We start from the raw sequence: 14714 nt of genomic DNA on the forward strand, positions 1-14714 counted from the left end.
ATCCAACAAAAGGGACCACATTACTCCCATCTTAAAGAACCTTCACTGGCTCCCTATCAAACATAGAATCCTCTATAAAACCCTTTCAATAATCCACAAAGTCATCAATAACTCTATTCCAATTGACCTCACCATTCCTTTACAGCTTCACACCTCCTCCCGTCCAACTAGACTAGCCCAGAGAGGCACCCTAAAGGCCCATCCTCTCAAAACTTCACTAAGTCGAAGAGCTCTTTCCACCGCTGGTCCTAAACTTTGGAACTCTCTCCCACCAGACCTTAGAATTGAACAATCGGCACCTACTTTTAAAAAGAGACTCAAGACCTGGTTGTTTAACCAAGCATTTTCTTAACCCCAACAACCAAGCTCTTAACCTCATGACTATCGACATCAGCCTCTACATAGTCAGTACCAGCAATTATACCAGCATTTATACTCATTTTCTTCAAAATATATTGTATTTAAATTGTATTTAAATTATAATTGCCATGTTCTTTTTAATTTATTATTTATTTATCCAAGTTCATCTTACCTTGTTCATTGTAAGACATTATTCTATATAATGTCAAGTTAATTGTTGCAATGTAAACCGAAGTGATTAGTAACTATGTTACCAGAACGTCGGTATATAAAACTGTCAAATAAATAAATAAATACTCTGTTCAGTATTGTAAAATCTCTTACATCCACACCTCAAAACTCACTCATACTTTTACCAACGATTTCTGCAATAAAACAGCTCAACACTTCAAAGGAAAAATAGAAAGTATCTCAACTGATTTTGCTTCACTCCCATTTCCAGCACCTAACTTACTTCGAGCAATCAGCTCCTTCTCTGATTTTGACACGACAAATCCCAATACTATAATCCATATTCTAACAAAATCCAAAGCCTCTAATAGCCCTTTCAATCCCTGTCCTGGACATTTACTAAAAAGCATTAAGAACACATTGCTCTCTCCATTTCTGATATAGTAAATGCCTCTCTCATTCAAGGTATTTTCCCCTCTTCTCTGAAACAAACATCAATTCTACTAATTCCAAAAAGAAAAATCAAGATCCTTCAGACATTTCTAACTATCGTCTTATTGCCACACTCTCATCAATAGCCAAAATTGTAGAATCTGTCATATTAAAACAATTCTCTGATTACATAAATGCTAATATTTTACACCCTAACCAATACAGTTTAAGAAAGGGACATAGCATGGAATCCCTTATTTCATCCTTTGATATTATAATCAGAGGGTTCGACACCAACACAGATTACATTCTGGTTCTTCTAGACATCTCAGCTGCATTTGATATCTTAAACCACGAAATCCTTCTCTCAAATCTTGAACGCATTGGTATATCCAGTCTTGCCCTACAATGGTTCCAATTCTTTCTAGCAAATCGCCCCCAAAGAGTCACCTTTGGCGATACCTTAAGATAAACATGGTGAAACCTGCATGGATCAGCAGTTACTACCTTGGGAAGCTTGCTGGGCAGACTAGATGGACCATTTTGGTCTTTTTCTGCCTTCATTACTATGTTACCTACTCTAATTAGTACTTTACTAATTCAGGCATACCCCAAGGTTCATCTCTATCGGCAATCCTTTTCAACATATACCTCCTACTTCTTTATCGTATTCTATCTGGTCTTGATCTGAACTTTAAAATTTATGCAGATGACATACAGTTTATAATCCTGTTCTCAGATTCATGGATGAAAATACTACCTCTACTACATCTATACCTAAAAACAATAAAAACCTGACTGACTATCATACAATAGATTAAAATTGAATGCCTCAAAAACAGAACTGATTTTTTTTTTTATCATCAAACATTCCAGTTTCAATACACTGTCTACCTGAAAAGTTCACCTTTGAAGATCATACAATTCCTATAACAAACTGTGATAGAAATCTGGGCACTCTCATAGATTCAAAACTCTATGTCCAATAACATAGCTGCAACTGTAAAACAAATCTTTTTTCAAATTGCAAATGCTAAAGAAACTCAAACCACTGCTATTTGAATCAGACTTCATTCAGATCTGTAGTCCAAGCATTGATATTATCCGGCCTCAATTACTGCAACTCACTATCTAGGACTCCCAGCTACGACTATCCTCCTCTCCAACTCATTCAGAATTCTGCTGCACACCTATTATACAATATACTTCACTAAAACCATATCACACCAATTTCTGCACAGCTACCAATTTCATACGTATTAAATATAAAATCCTCACCATAATACACAGCCTAATCTACAACCCCCTCATCAATTTGGCTTTGTTCACTGCTAAGACTCTATAAACCGGCTCGCCAATTACGTTCAATGGATAAGTGCATACTGGAAATATGTACAATAAAGATAGCAAGATTAGACCTGACCCACAAGTGTGCTTTTTCAGTCGCCGGTCCGGTTCTATGGAACTCCTTACCAGAAGACATTCATCTCATATCCAATACCAAAGATTTTAAGAAAGCTTTAAAAACCTATTGTTGCACTATCACTTATAGTATCACATAACCTGTCTTAATGTCCTCTACCATCATAGTCATTGATTTTATTTTAAATTTAATCTATTTTCTATATTGTTTTTAACCTATATGATCCGCCTATTATTTAATGTCTTATTTTGTTTTTTACCAGAATTTTATTATGTTATATTGTAAACCGCATAGATCAATTAACCAACTGTATAAGCGGTATAGAAGAACTTTTAAATAAATAAATAAAATTTTCCCATCGGGACAAGGAGGCCTGAAGAGGCTGTGTGATGCAGATACGTGCACTGAGGTCCTGGATTGCCTGTAACCACTGCGAGCGCAGGGTCCGTTGAGCACTGCTCATACACAAACAGGTGACTGGGGCAACATGAACAGATGCAGCCATGTGACCCAGAAGACTGAGCAACAAGCAAGCAGAAAGCTGACTGCGGCGGACTAAACCTGCCAGTGATGCCAGGGCAAGCGTTCGGTCATGGGACAGAAACACCTTGGTTTGAAATAGTGACCAGTTTGGCCCTAATAAAGCCCAGAAGTGGGGATGGGCTGAGATGGGACTTGGGGAGTTGATGACAAACCCCAGAGACTGCAGCTCATGGGTAGTTATGGTCAGGGAGCAGAGCGCCACCTGCTGGGTGTTGCTTCTGATTAACCAATCATCCAGAAAGGGGAACACCTGCATTCCCTGCCAGGGCAGGTGTGCCCCCACAACTGCCAGGCATCTGGTGAAGACCTGTGGGGCCGAAGCAAGTCTGAAGGGCAACACACGGTATTGGAAATACTCCTTGCCCACTAGAAAGCAGAGATATTTCCTGTGGCTGGGGAAGAACTAGATGTGGGCGCAGCCATCCTTTAGGTCGAGGGAGCACGCCAGTCTTATTTTTGCAGGAGAGGGATCAGGGTGCCCAAAGAGAACATCCTTGAACTTTTCTATTTGCAGAAACTTGTTCAAGGCCTTCAGGTCGAGAATAGGGCTCAGGCCCCCTGTTTTCTTTGGCATCAGGAAGTACTGAGAGTAGAACCTCTGGCCCCGCTGACAAAGGGGGATTCGGATGTATCATCCTCCCAGGGCTCATATGGGGGCTCCTTCTCACTAAGGTCCCTCGGTGGCCGGTGTGGAGGGTCCCTGACCAAGCCTCTCGGTTTTTGGCATCGAGGGCACTGTGGGCATCAACAGCCCTGAAGGCATCGATGGCACCAAGATACCTGATGGTCTGGGAACAGGATCGGGGAACTCCGGCCGCGGAGAGGGCATTGTCGGCTGCACAGGATCTTCCTCCTCGGAGGACCCAATAATGGGACTCACTCCAGAGGGGGGCATCAGTGGCCGCCGTGGAACAGATAGTCCCCCGGGCACCGGCTGTGTTGGAAGTACGCCTAGAAAAACATCTAGACTCTCTCGCCAGAGTGGTGGAGAGGGACAACGTATCTAATGGCTCAAGAGAAACGGCGAAGGTTCCAGCACCAGCATGGGGACCAGTGTCTGTGGCGGCTCCTTACCCTACAGGGCTCAGAGCACCACCATGGGGTCGTTTCGGTTGCAGCATGGTGACGGCTGATGCCACACCAGTTCTGGAGCAATGTGCCAATGGCAACTGGTAATGGTACTTGTAGGACTTCCCTCTGTGCTCGGCTAGGTTTTCCATGGAGCTGAGGAAGGTGAAGTTCCTGATGTTCTTGAGTGCGACAACACCGGAGACAGCCCATCTCCAGCTCCTTTCTCATGAGAGGGAACCGCCAGAGTGGTAGAGAAGGACAACGTATCTAATGGCTCCCCGCGGCCTCTAGGGGTCAATGCCCTCAGTGCTGGAATAGATGGATCAGACTTTCTGGCAAAAAGCTTTTCCATCTTATCCAGCCAGGCACAAAGGCCTTTGGGGGTCATCTGGTCACACAGATGGCACCCTCAGATGTCGTGCGACACCCCCAGGCAGAGGATACAGATCTCATGCGGATCAGTAATTGACATGGTCCACGGGCACTGAGGCATCGGCGAAAACCGGATGATGCCATGAAAAATAGCTGGCGAGTGGATGATGGCCGTCTGCCACCGAGAGGAGGCTTGTCAGGAATAGACCGCAAAAAGGGAAAAATTTCAATCACCTACCACATACCGGAAGGCACCAACTGAAGAAGAAGGACCCAGCACCAAGAATATCAAAAAACGACCGTGAAAAAATGGTTTTAGGAATAAGCTCAGAGCTCTACTACCGCAAAGCAAGTACTTTGCGGAAAAGAAGAGACTGAAAAGAGACCCCGTGTGGACGCATGATTAGGGGCATGCTCAGTGGGCCAGTCAAAGTTCTAGAAACTTTGACAAACGTTTTCTGTCCCGGACTCCATCTGATGATGTCACCTATCTGCGAGGACTACCATCCTACTTGTCCTAGGAGAAAGCTGTGTTTTTAATCTCATTTCTTAAAAGATTTTAAGCCTGACTCACAAAGGTGGTCCTCCTATTCTGTGTCTGTGGGATTAGACCTTAATGAATCAGACCCTGTGTTGTAAAGTGCATTAGCTTTTAGAAAGTCTGACATTGTATTAGATTTCAGGAAACTTGTCATCTGAATTCTGCAACATCACACTAAGGTCAGAACTCACTGCAGTGCTACACTATCATTGAGCTTGAGTGCTGCCTTAAGTTCAGTGAAGTTAACTGAAAAATTATCAGACTTGCATATTGTCAAGCCTTAGAACATATGTACTTTTACTTTTCTTAATAAGGACCAGTGATAGTGTGATGTCACACAGCTAAAGTGCAGCAGGGAATCCCAGGAACAGTGCAACATCATTGTGTCACGTGGCCAGCAGCCATGTTTTGTCACATTACCATCATGGATACCTGTGGCTGCTAAACAGGACTGTCTTACCCTCGACTATACAGAATTTAGGGAGCAATTTCCAAATAGCCCATGTAGCTGCAAAGTCTGTGGGTACTTTTTACTCAGAATCTGGTAGTGAATTTTCAGAGGAAAAACAGTCTACAAGATCCATGGATGATAAATACCCATGGACTTTACACCTGTTTCTCATGGGGGCAGAGTTTTGCTTGAAAATGACTTAGGTTTGAAAATCCAATCTGTGCCTGTTGATTCCCCAATGCCACCTCCTATCTGCCCCAGGATCGAGTACATAGCACCATGAAACAATGCTTGTATCTACACGGAAGTGAGCAATTTTCAAATACGACGATCTGGGCGCAGATATGCTTTTTTTTATACAGCTGGTTTTGAAAATTGCCTGCAACTCGGTTTTATAATGATTTAGGAGCGCAGAAGAGAAGCTGTCAAGCCATAAACAACACGTTTAATAACATTTTGCAGTCACAATGTGGAGGGTCTCTCTGTGTTAGACTTCATGGGCTTTAATAGGGAGGAATTTACATGAACACATATATTAAGTTAAAGAATTACAGTATATCGCATATATGGAGAATACATAAATGGAATTTCAATATACATTACATATAGCATAGAGTATTTGAATCATGTATCTGAACAATCTCGGCACCTACAGGTTAAACTACAATCTATTGCGAAATTATTTATGTGCCTATTTGTAAACCGTTGTGATGGTATATCACTAAACGATGGTATAGAAAAGTTTTTAAATAAACAGACTTTTAATGATAAATATTTCAGAATTTTTCATAAGAATAAAGCAGTGTTTTCTAAATAATATCACTAACACAAATATGTCTTATTTTTCCTCTTATTTAACGGATTCCCGCCTATAAAAGGTATTCATTAATGTGTTCTTAATGGGAAAGAATTAGACATTGTAAAGCTGTAGGGCAATCACTTAGGATTTGTGAATATACTTAAGACATGTAAACAGGTGGGCCAGTCAAAAGCCTTCCTAGAAAGGAAAATCTCATTCTAGGATGCTAGTTGTGATTTACTGCTTGTAAAAGTAAATACATTAAAGTTCAAAGAAGCTGATAAAATGTTAGTCCTATTATCACATATAAAGAAAGAGCCTGATTTTCAAAGTGACGGATGTGCATGAAATCCTGGTTTACGTATATAAGTGGCACTCTGCAAATCGTTTCAGGGGTTGTGTGCATGAAACCCCGTTTCACATGTACTCTTCCCCACACCTGCGAGAGGCAGGAAAGCATTCGCATACCCAGTGATGACTTCTGAAAGCGCGTGGGAGAGTGTGTGCGGTACAGACATGCAGAACGTGGCTCCTGCTCGCAAGCAGATTGCTTTAAAAAGTAGCCACAGACTTTAGCCCCGCTAATGGCCTTATACCCTTCCCCCTCCCTCCAATCACTAACCCAAAACCTGAGAGAGAAAAAACCCCCACATTATGCACTTGTTTCCTTTGATTTCAGATATTCTGACTCAAAGGGGCAGTAAATGTAAGTTCATTTAGCTTTTCCTGAACCTTAAAAATTGCTTGCTATTTCATGGTGTTTCTCCTTCAAGCTGGATATTATATATTTCATAGTCGTCGCTGAAAGTCTCATAGCTTTCAGCTGTTCAGGTGAAGTATCAGGTGCAGTGCCTTACCGGACTCTCTCTCTGCGGTCTCCTGCTTTATGGACAGTGAGGGGAGAAGAAGGAGGTGATCGAGGTTGCAAAGAGAAGACAGACCACATCAGAATGGAAGAGAAGGAGAAGCAGAAGCAGGACAGCCGCTTGCACGGACTTACCAACAACAGGGAGAGCAGGGAAGCAGGGGCTGCTGTCTGTAACAAGAAGCCACAAATAGAAACGGCAATTACATTCAAGACAGGTACTAATCCCCAGGGACTGGCAGTGTTCTAAGGACTACAGAAATCTCCAATTCTAGTGCTTTAACTACTGCTGGGAAAACTTGCCCAGGAGCGGGAGGGCTGCTTTATCATTCTGCAGCCCCAGGCTGTACAACTAGCACAGCGGGCTTTCAACAAGTTCCTCCAGGAAACGTACATAAACAGACATGGCAAGAGCACTGCTTGTCCCTGGGAGTGGATAAAAAGATATAGATCTATTCTTTGGGATGTGGTACTTGTGACCTGGATTGGTCACTGTTGGAGACAGGATGCTGAGCTTGTCACATCCTGTGCTTTCCAAACTTTCTTTGTTAAGTACACCTTGAAGGCTATCTAGAATGAGGACAGGGATCACTTTACCTAAGCGAGTGAGATTACTGGCCTTCTCTCCCATGAGTCTATGGAATAAAATTATGAAGTGGTGTGGGTGCGTCTGGGATACAGTAAGTAGGACTATGTTCGAAATCTAACTAAACTCCCGCAAGGTAAACTTAAATCTTGGATACTGGCTCCAAGTAGAAAGCCAATTCAATCAATTATAAAGCCTCCAAAGCCACAGATGTGCTTGTAATTTATAGAAGACAATTCAAACAATTATAAAGTCTCAAGCAATTGGAAAAATATTAGAGCGCCTTGTTGTCTAAAGGAGACACGGGAATCAGTATCATTTAGCAGTAGGAACTGATCTGATCAAGACTGTGCACTTTTGAACTTTCTCAGTGTGCACCTACTAAGGGCACAGCGTTCTGCAGTTACATTCAGGAGTTCTAGGGTTAATAGGGAAGCAATTTTTCATGTGCTGACACATTCATAGTAAAGTGCTAGATGTAATATAGACACAAAATGAGAAAAAGCCTTTAGTACCTCCAGCCCATAGTTAATTCACATGATACTCACGACTCTGAGGCTCGCTCTTCACATGATAGTGCACTGGTGAAGCAGAAACATTTGCTGCGACTTGACTGATGGGATGCTCTGAAAAAGAAAATGAAATTTGCATTTCTTTTGACAAACTGACTCACAAATCTGAAGAGGTATAAGGCAAGGCAAATGTAGGAGAAGACAAGACAGGTCCTCACCTGGCTGGGTGGGTGACCTCTGCCTACCCAGTGGGTCTTTAGTCCTTTGTGCTGGAGAGAGATCTGAAAAGGAAGATTACATTCCCACATTATACTTTATCAGTAGTGTGACCTCATCTTAATGAACATAGGCATTCATTTTATTTTACTATTGCAGCTCCATAGATCTGCTCCATGCACGTTTGATATACTTTCTATGAATGTAGTCTCACGTAATCTGGGGAGAATTCCCTGTCTTTATCCCAATCCCTAGAAGCGTAGCTTGCAGGACAGTAAGTGTCCTGACTTTTTCAGTCTGGGGTACTGATATGCAGACATAAGGGAAAAAGCACAGGACCGCTTCTACGGGCAAGTCCATAAGCAAAGCACATCAAGCAACTCTGTCTGAATTTTCAGGAAGGCTCATCACCCATTAAATATGTTGCTATCAGAAATTTTTGATGGGTTTTCATAAGGCTTGTGGATAACTGCACAGAACAGCAGTTACTATATTATACTATTCTTAAGAGAAACATTGGGGTGACTTGCATGGAAGATACTACCATGAGAAGCTTGCTGGGCAGATTGGATGGACTTTTGGGTCCTTTTCTACCGTCATTACTTTTGTAGCAAAGGGAGCAATGCTCATCTCAATTCAAGCCCTGACTCCAGTCCCTCTTAATACTAGAGCTACCAATTAAAAAAAAAAAATAAAAAAATTTTGAGACCATGATATCACAGGCCATCCCAACCTCTCCCCCTTCCTTCCAGTAAAATATTTTACCCTGGTGACTGCAGGGCTGGAAGCAAGGGCAGATACCATCTGCCTTACCTTTGATCCTGCCCAGCTAGCACAGAAATCTTCACCAAACTTCAAAGAAACAATTTTCCAACTTTTGCATCTGTAGTTTGAATCTATCTTCCGTCTCTACTAGCTCTTGCCTTTTTCTCAGTTTCCTCTCTGCCTTAGTACTTTTTTTCTAGTTTTCCTATTATTTCTTTTCATTATTTTTCCTTCACATGTATTTATTTATTTAGATTTTTTTTATTATACCGGCATTCATGAACAGGTCACATCATGTCGGTTTACATAGAAACAAGGGGTGCAATGAACAGTAGAACTAAACTAGTGCAAGGGGGATGCAGTTACAAAAAACCAGGGGTATAATAACTGGGAGGGAGAAAAATAGGAACAGAGGGGAGAAGAGAACTGTAAGGGGATAAAATAAATAACTTAAAGATTATTTACAATACCAAATGGTAACATTGTTACAGGAGTTGGAGGTGGTTATGAGTTGTCCGGGAAGGCTTGTTTGAAAAGCCAGGTCTTCAATCTTTTGCGGAAAGTTGGTAGGCAGGGTTCTAGGCGCAGATTTGTGGGGATAGAGTTCCAAACTGAGGGTCCGGCTGTCGAGAATGCCCGGTCTCTTGCCATTGTGTGTCGGGTGGACACACAATGATTAACTTTCTATCCACCAGCTGTCTCTCCACAACTCATTATCTTCCCTCACCTCTTTCTGCCATTTCCATCTTCCTCCTCACTTCTTCCCTCCATGTTCCCCTCTCTTCTCACAACCCGTCCCTTGGTTCATTTCCTCTATTAGTCTCCCACCCCAATCCACACAGCTCCTTTCCCAGATCTCTTCACTTCTCTCTTCCTTTTAACGTTCCCTTCACCTAACCACTCACCCCTGCTCCTCTCTCCTAGCTTGTATCCCCCTTTCCCTCCCCTCATCTACTGACCCTCTCTCACAGTTTTCTCTGCTATTTTCCCTGCTCCTCTCACCCTCACAGCCTGTGTCTAACTCCTCTCCCACAACTCTTCTTCCAGTCCCTCTTCCCCTTGAACTTCCTCCTCTCCCAGCCAGAATTTCTTCTTTCAGTTCCTGTCCCTGATAGTCTCCCCTTTACAACCAATTCTCAGCCCTTCACTCACCCTTCTCATAACTTTTCTGTCCCTCTTTTCCTTTCTAGCTCTTCTGTCAGCAGCTTTCCTCTTCTCCACTGTACCTCATAAAGCCTGTCTGTCTTAGACTGTGCTGCTCTCTGGTCCTCCATTGGTCATAATATAAGAACATAAGATATGCCATATTGAGTCAAACTCAAACCCAGTATTCTATTTCCAGAGTGGCCAATCCAAGTCACAAGTACCTGGCAAGTACTCAAACATTAAATAGAGCCCATGCTACTAATGCTGGCAACAAACAGTGGCTATTCTCTATTGATTAATAACAGTTTATGGACTTCTCCCTCAGGAATGTATCCAAACCTTTTTTAAACCCAGCTACACTAACTTCCTTAACCACATCCTCAGGCAATGAATTCCAGAGATTAATTGTGCACTGAGTGAAAAAGAATTTTCTCCGATTTGTTTTAAATGTACTTTCCCTATACATACCCAGATCAGTCCAGACTGCTGGGTTTTGCCTCCCTTCCAGCAGATGGAGAAAAACTTAGAGCGCCCTCTCAACCTAGTGTGCCACCTGCTGCTCCCCAGTATTTTCTCTGTCTCCAGCAGATGGAGGTGGTGCAAAACCTGCGGTTCTGATCCAAGCCAAAAAACAAAACAACCCCCCCCCCCCCCCCCGAAAAAGAGTTCTCATGTCTTGGAGTCTCCCAGAGGGTTGTGTCCTGGTGGGACCATCCCCTGATCGTAGGCATTTGGACGAGCAGGGGTTGGGAATCCCTCGGTCTGCCAGCAGGGTGACAGCTGGTGGTTCAGCTCCCTCCCCCTTTCTACACTCCTTTTTCCCACAGCCTCTGCCAGTCACATCCCTATGACCAGTTTCTGTATCTCACACACCAATGATCTCCCCAATCAGTCTCTCTCTCACACACACACACACACACACTAGTCATCTCCCTGACAAATCTCTCTCTCTCACACACACATACACACTCATCACCTTCCTGACCAGTTTCTCTCTGGTCTCTCACATGCACTTCATCTCTTTGAATAGTCTCTCTCAATCACACCCATGCTGTTTTTCATTTACACATGGTTCAATCACTTAACTCTCTCTCTCTCACTTATACACAGGCAGGCTGGCTGGCTCTCTCTCTTACTTCCTCCCCCACCCCCACAGCACAAATGGCAGCTACAGCAGCCTCCTCTTCCTCCAGCCCCTGTGGCCCATTGGTCACAGGGAGCTAATGCTGATCTCTCCCCTTGCTGATCGCCGGCTGCGTCTGAGTTTACTCTGGGCAAACGCTGCCGCCACTACTTTTCAGTGCAGCATGGCCGCGGGGCGGGAAGAAGAAAAGGCCAGCTGCAGTTGCCAGGTTATACTGACACTGCTGCTGTTCCCTTAGGGGCTTGAACGTGCTGAAAGCCCGGACGGCAAAGGCAGCAGCGGAACAACGTCTGCGTCTAGCTTGGTAGAGGAAGAGGAGGGAAGAGTTGTGGGAGACTGGGCAACATACGACACACCTGCTGGTGCATGGCGACACACTAGGTTGTCGTGATACACCGGTTGAGAGAAGCGTTGCATTAGAGAGCGCCGCGGCTCTGACATTATATACCTGGGTGAGATGGTGTTACTCTACTGCAGCTCTTCCCTCATTATATACCTGGGTAAGACAAATCCGACATCTCTTGCTCTCCTGCTGAGGCCACGTCCCACACCGCAGCTGCACTTGAGAAGCTGAGATCAGATTCCTCCTCATCCTCCTCCTCCTCCTTCACTTGCACTCCTAAAGGAAGGATGCATCAGTTAGGGATAACCATGCTCACTGCACATGAAAACTTCAGAGCTGGAGTGAAATCTTTTGTAATTCTTGGCTTGTTTTATTCTTACATCCTGTTTCATCCAAGTTGGTCTCAGCTGGGTAGGGTAAAGATATTCTCACCTTTCATCTGGTAGTGTCTGGTTTGGATGCAGATTTTAGTAAAGCCATGGCACTATCATCTCTGAACTGAGGTCACAAGCCTGAGTGATGCTCACTTTCCACTGAGGAAAGGAGAGATGGGACTGGGCTGGCATCTGTTCCACAAAAGTACCCTTAAACCTGGGTGTTTTTTGCCTATCTGGGTGTCACAAATTACTAGCGGGCTGATACAATACAGTGTGCTCCGGTGGAGCGCATTGTTAGCCGGGGTTTGGCTGTGCGTTTGACGCGCTATTTTTACCCCTTATACAGTAAGGGGTGATAGTGCATCGAAAACGCGCTGCCAACCCCCTCCTAAACTAATAGCGCCTGCAACATGCAAATACACGTTGATGGCCCTATTAGTTATTCCTGCGTGATTCAGAAAGTAAAATGTGCAGCGAAGCCACACATTTTACTTTCAAAAATTAACGCATGCCCAAAGGCTGGCATTAATTTCTGCCGGCGCCGGGGAAGTGTACAAAAAAGCAGAAAAAACTGCTTTTCTGTACACCCTCCGACTTAATATCATAGCGATATTAAGTCAGAGACCCCAAAATTAAAAAAAAAATTAAAAAAAAAATTAAAAATTTGGGGGGCGCTCTACGGAGCTGATGAGGGGGGACGTCTATGAGCGGAGCTCCGTCTCCCTCAGGCCTAATAACCGTCCAAACTTGCTATTTCTCAATCACAGCCCCTCGCAAACTATACTCTCTAGCTTGAGGGAAGCGTGCTTTAGATTTATTTATGGCATGCAAACGCCGCACAACAGACTTAAAACAGTTTGCGTATGAAAAGGTGTCTGTGGACCGGGACACTGACATGGCCGCTGTAACGCCGGCAGCAACGAGCAATATGGAGGATACCGCATCGGAGCACTCCCGAGCCAGTCCGGTAGGAGAAGACATCCATTCTAACTTACCGACGAGAGACGAACTTAGAGGCTGGTTCATGGAGCTCCGGTCCAATCTACGCCAACAAAAATCGGACCTCATGGCGGCCATGTCGGAGCTCCGTGAAGATTTTGGCGCGCTGGGACGCAGGGTCGATGAACTAGACCTTCGGGTCGAGCAACATGGCGATTCTCTTAATCACTTAAACAGTGACCAAAGACACCTTCATAAAGAAATCACGATCCTCACAGATAAGTTAGAGGACTTAGAAAATAGGAATAGACTGAGTAATCTCCGTATTCGGGGGGTTCCCGACTCGGAGGCATACGCTGACGCGCAGGTTGTGGCGCAGCAAATATGTGCATTTATACTGAATCAAGCTACCTCACATCAGAATGCCGCAGTCGTACAACCGGCTGATATTAAATTGGACAGGGCGCATCGTGCTTTGGGCACAAGAAGGGCCTCCGGAGTCAGAGACATCATCATTTGCCTCCATAACTACACGCAACTACACGCAAAAAGAGAAAAAAAATTTAAAAATTTAAAAATCACGGTGTCCGTTTTCCGAACCCGTGGCTGTCAGCGCATTTGAGAACTGAAGCCGGCAAAATTGAGCGTCAGCTGTCAAACTCGCTGACAGCAGCCGCTCCTGTCAAAAAAAAGAGGTGCCAGGAACGCGCTAGTGTCCCTAGTGCCTCTTTTTACCGCGGGCCCTCATTTGCATACTAAATCGCGTGCACAGGAGAGTGGTCTGTGCGCGCGTCGGGAGAGCGGGCGCTCACCTCGGAGTGCCGGCTCTCCCGAGTAAACTAAACATCTGAAATAGCTAAAAAATGCTTCCACGCAGGAAGTGGCTGTGTTCTTTATCCCACACCGGGCCTGACATAATAAAATGAGACCTAACATTATGTGGGAAAACTCAGCTTACTGCATCAGGAGTTAACTAACGGTATGCTAAAGCATTGGGAGTTAAATACAGAAACATGAGGGCAGAAAAAGTCCATAACAGCCCATCTAGCCTGCCTATCCAGCAAGATTACCTAGCCCTTACAATTCCCATTGCTCCTCTGCATTTGTCTCAGGCTTTCTTCCATTCAGATCCTGTTTTTGCGTCCACCACTTCCACAGGGAGACTGTTCCACGCATCCACCACCCTCTCTGTGAAGAAATATTTCCTAAGATTACTCCTGATTCTACCCCCTTTCACTCTCATCCTATGACCCCTCGTTCTAGAGCTTCCTTTCCGTTGAGAGGCTTGCCAGCACTTCACACTGCAATGTCTTCATAAGGTTTTTTCTGGCATTGGGGCCTATGCTGGAGAGGATTCTAACAAAATGGGCATATTTTTCCAATGTGGTGGGCCTGTCACTATATAAAGATATTCTGGGGGGAGGTCTTAGAGATAGTTCAGGAAATTTCAGGGCCACTCATACAATTTACTCCTAAGTCTGCGTTATTGAATAACCCTTTTGAGCCAGCTGCAACTTTTTTGGCATTTGGTTCATCAAATCTTAATTGCAGCCAGATGAGAAATAGCCTGTAACTGGAGATCTGTAGAACTGCGGGGACTGAGAGCTGTTGAGCGCAGGCTTAAGAAAGCATTTTTCTTGAGTAAATTGACAGCCATA

At 44.1% G+C, this 14714-nt stretch overlaps 1 protein-coding gene across 3 annotated transcripts in view; it reads right to left on the reverse strand.

Moving 5' to 3' along the window:
• Nucleotides 1–14714, reverse strand: part of LOC115078928 — a 134205-nt gene that overhangs the window by 52896 nt on the left and 66595 nt on the right. Inside the window, exons 4-7 of one of the 3 annotated variants that reach the window (XM_029582037.1) lie at nucleotides 11894–12016; nucleotides 8345–8407; nucleotides 8163–8240; nucleotides 7164–7199 (exon numbers count right to left, since the gene is read on the reverse strand). In XM_029582037.1, the coding sequence (XP_029437897.1) occupies nucleotides 7164–7199; nucleotides 8163–8240; nucleotides 8345–8407; nucleotides 11894–12016 (300 nt within the window). The remainder of the gene's footprint in view (nucleotides 1–7163; nucleotides 7200–8162; nucleotides 8241–8344; nucleotides 8408–11893; nucleotides 12017–14714) is intronic. The other 2 variants (XM_029582040.1, XM_029582039.1) reach the window with 2 other exon arrangements.

This window comes from Rhinatrema bivittatum, chromosome 1 (assembly GCF_901001135.1).
Source record: "Rhinatrema bivittatum chromosome 1, aRhiBiv1.1, whole genome shotgun sequence".
In the NCBI taxonomy this organism is placed as follows: domain Eukaryota; kingdom Metazoa; phylum Chordata; class Amphibia; order Gymnophiona; family Rhinatrematidae; genus Rhinatrema; species Rhinatrema bivittatum.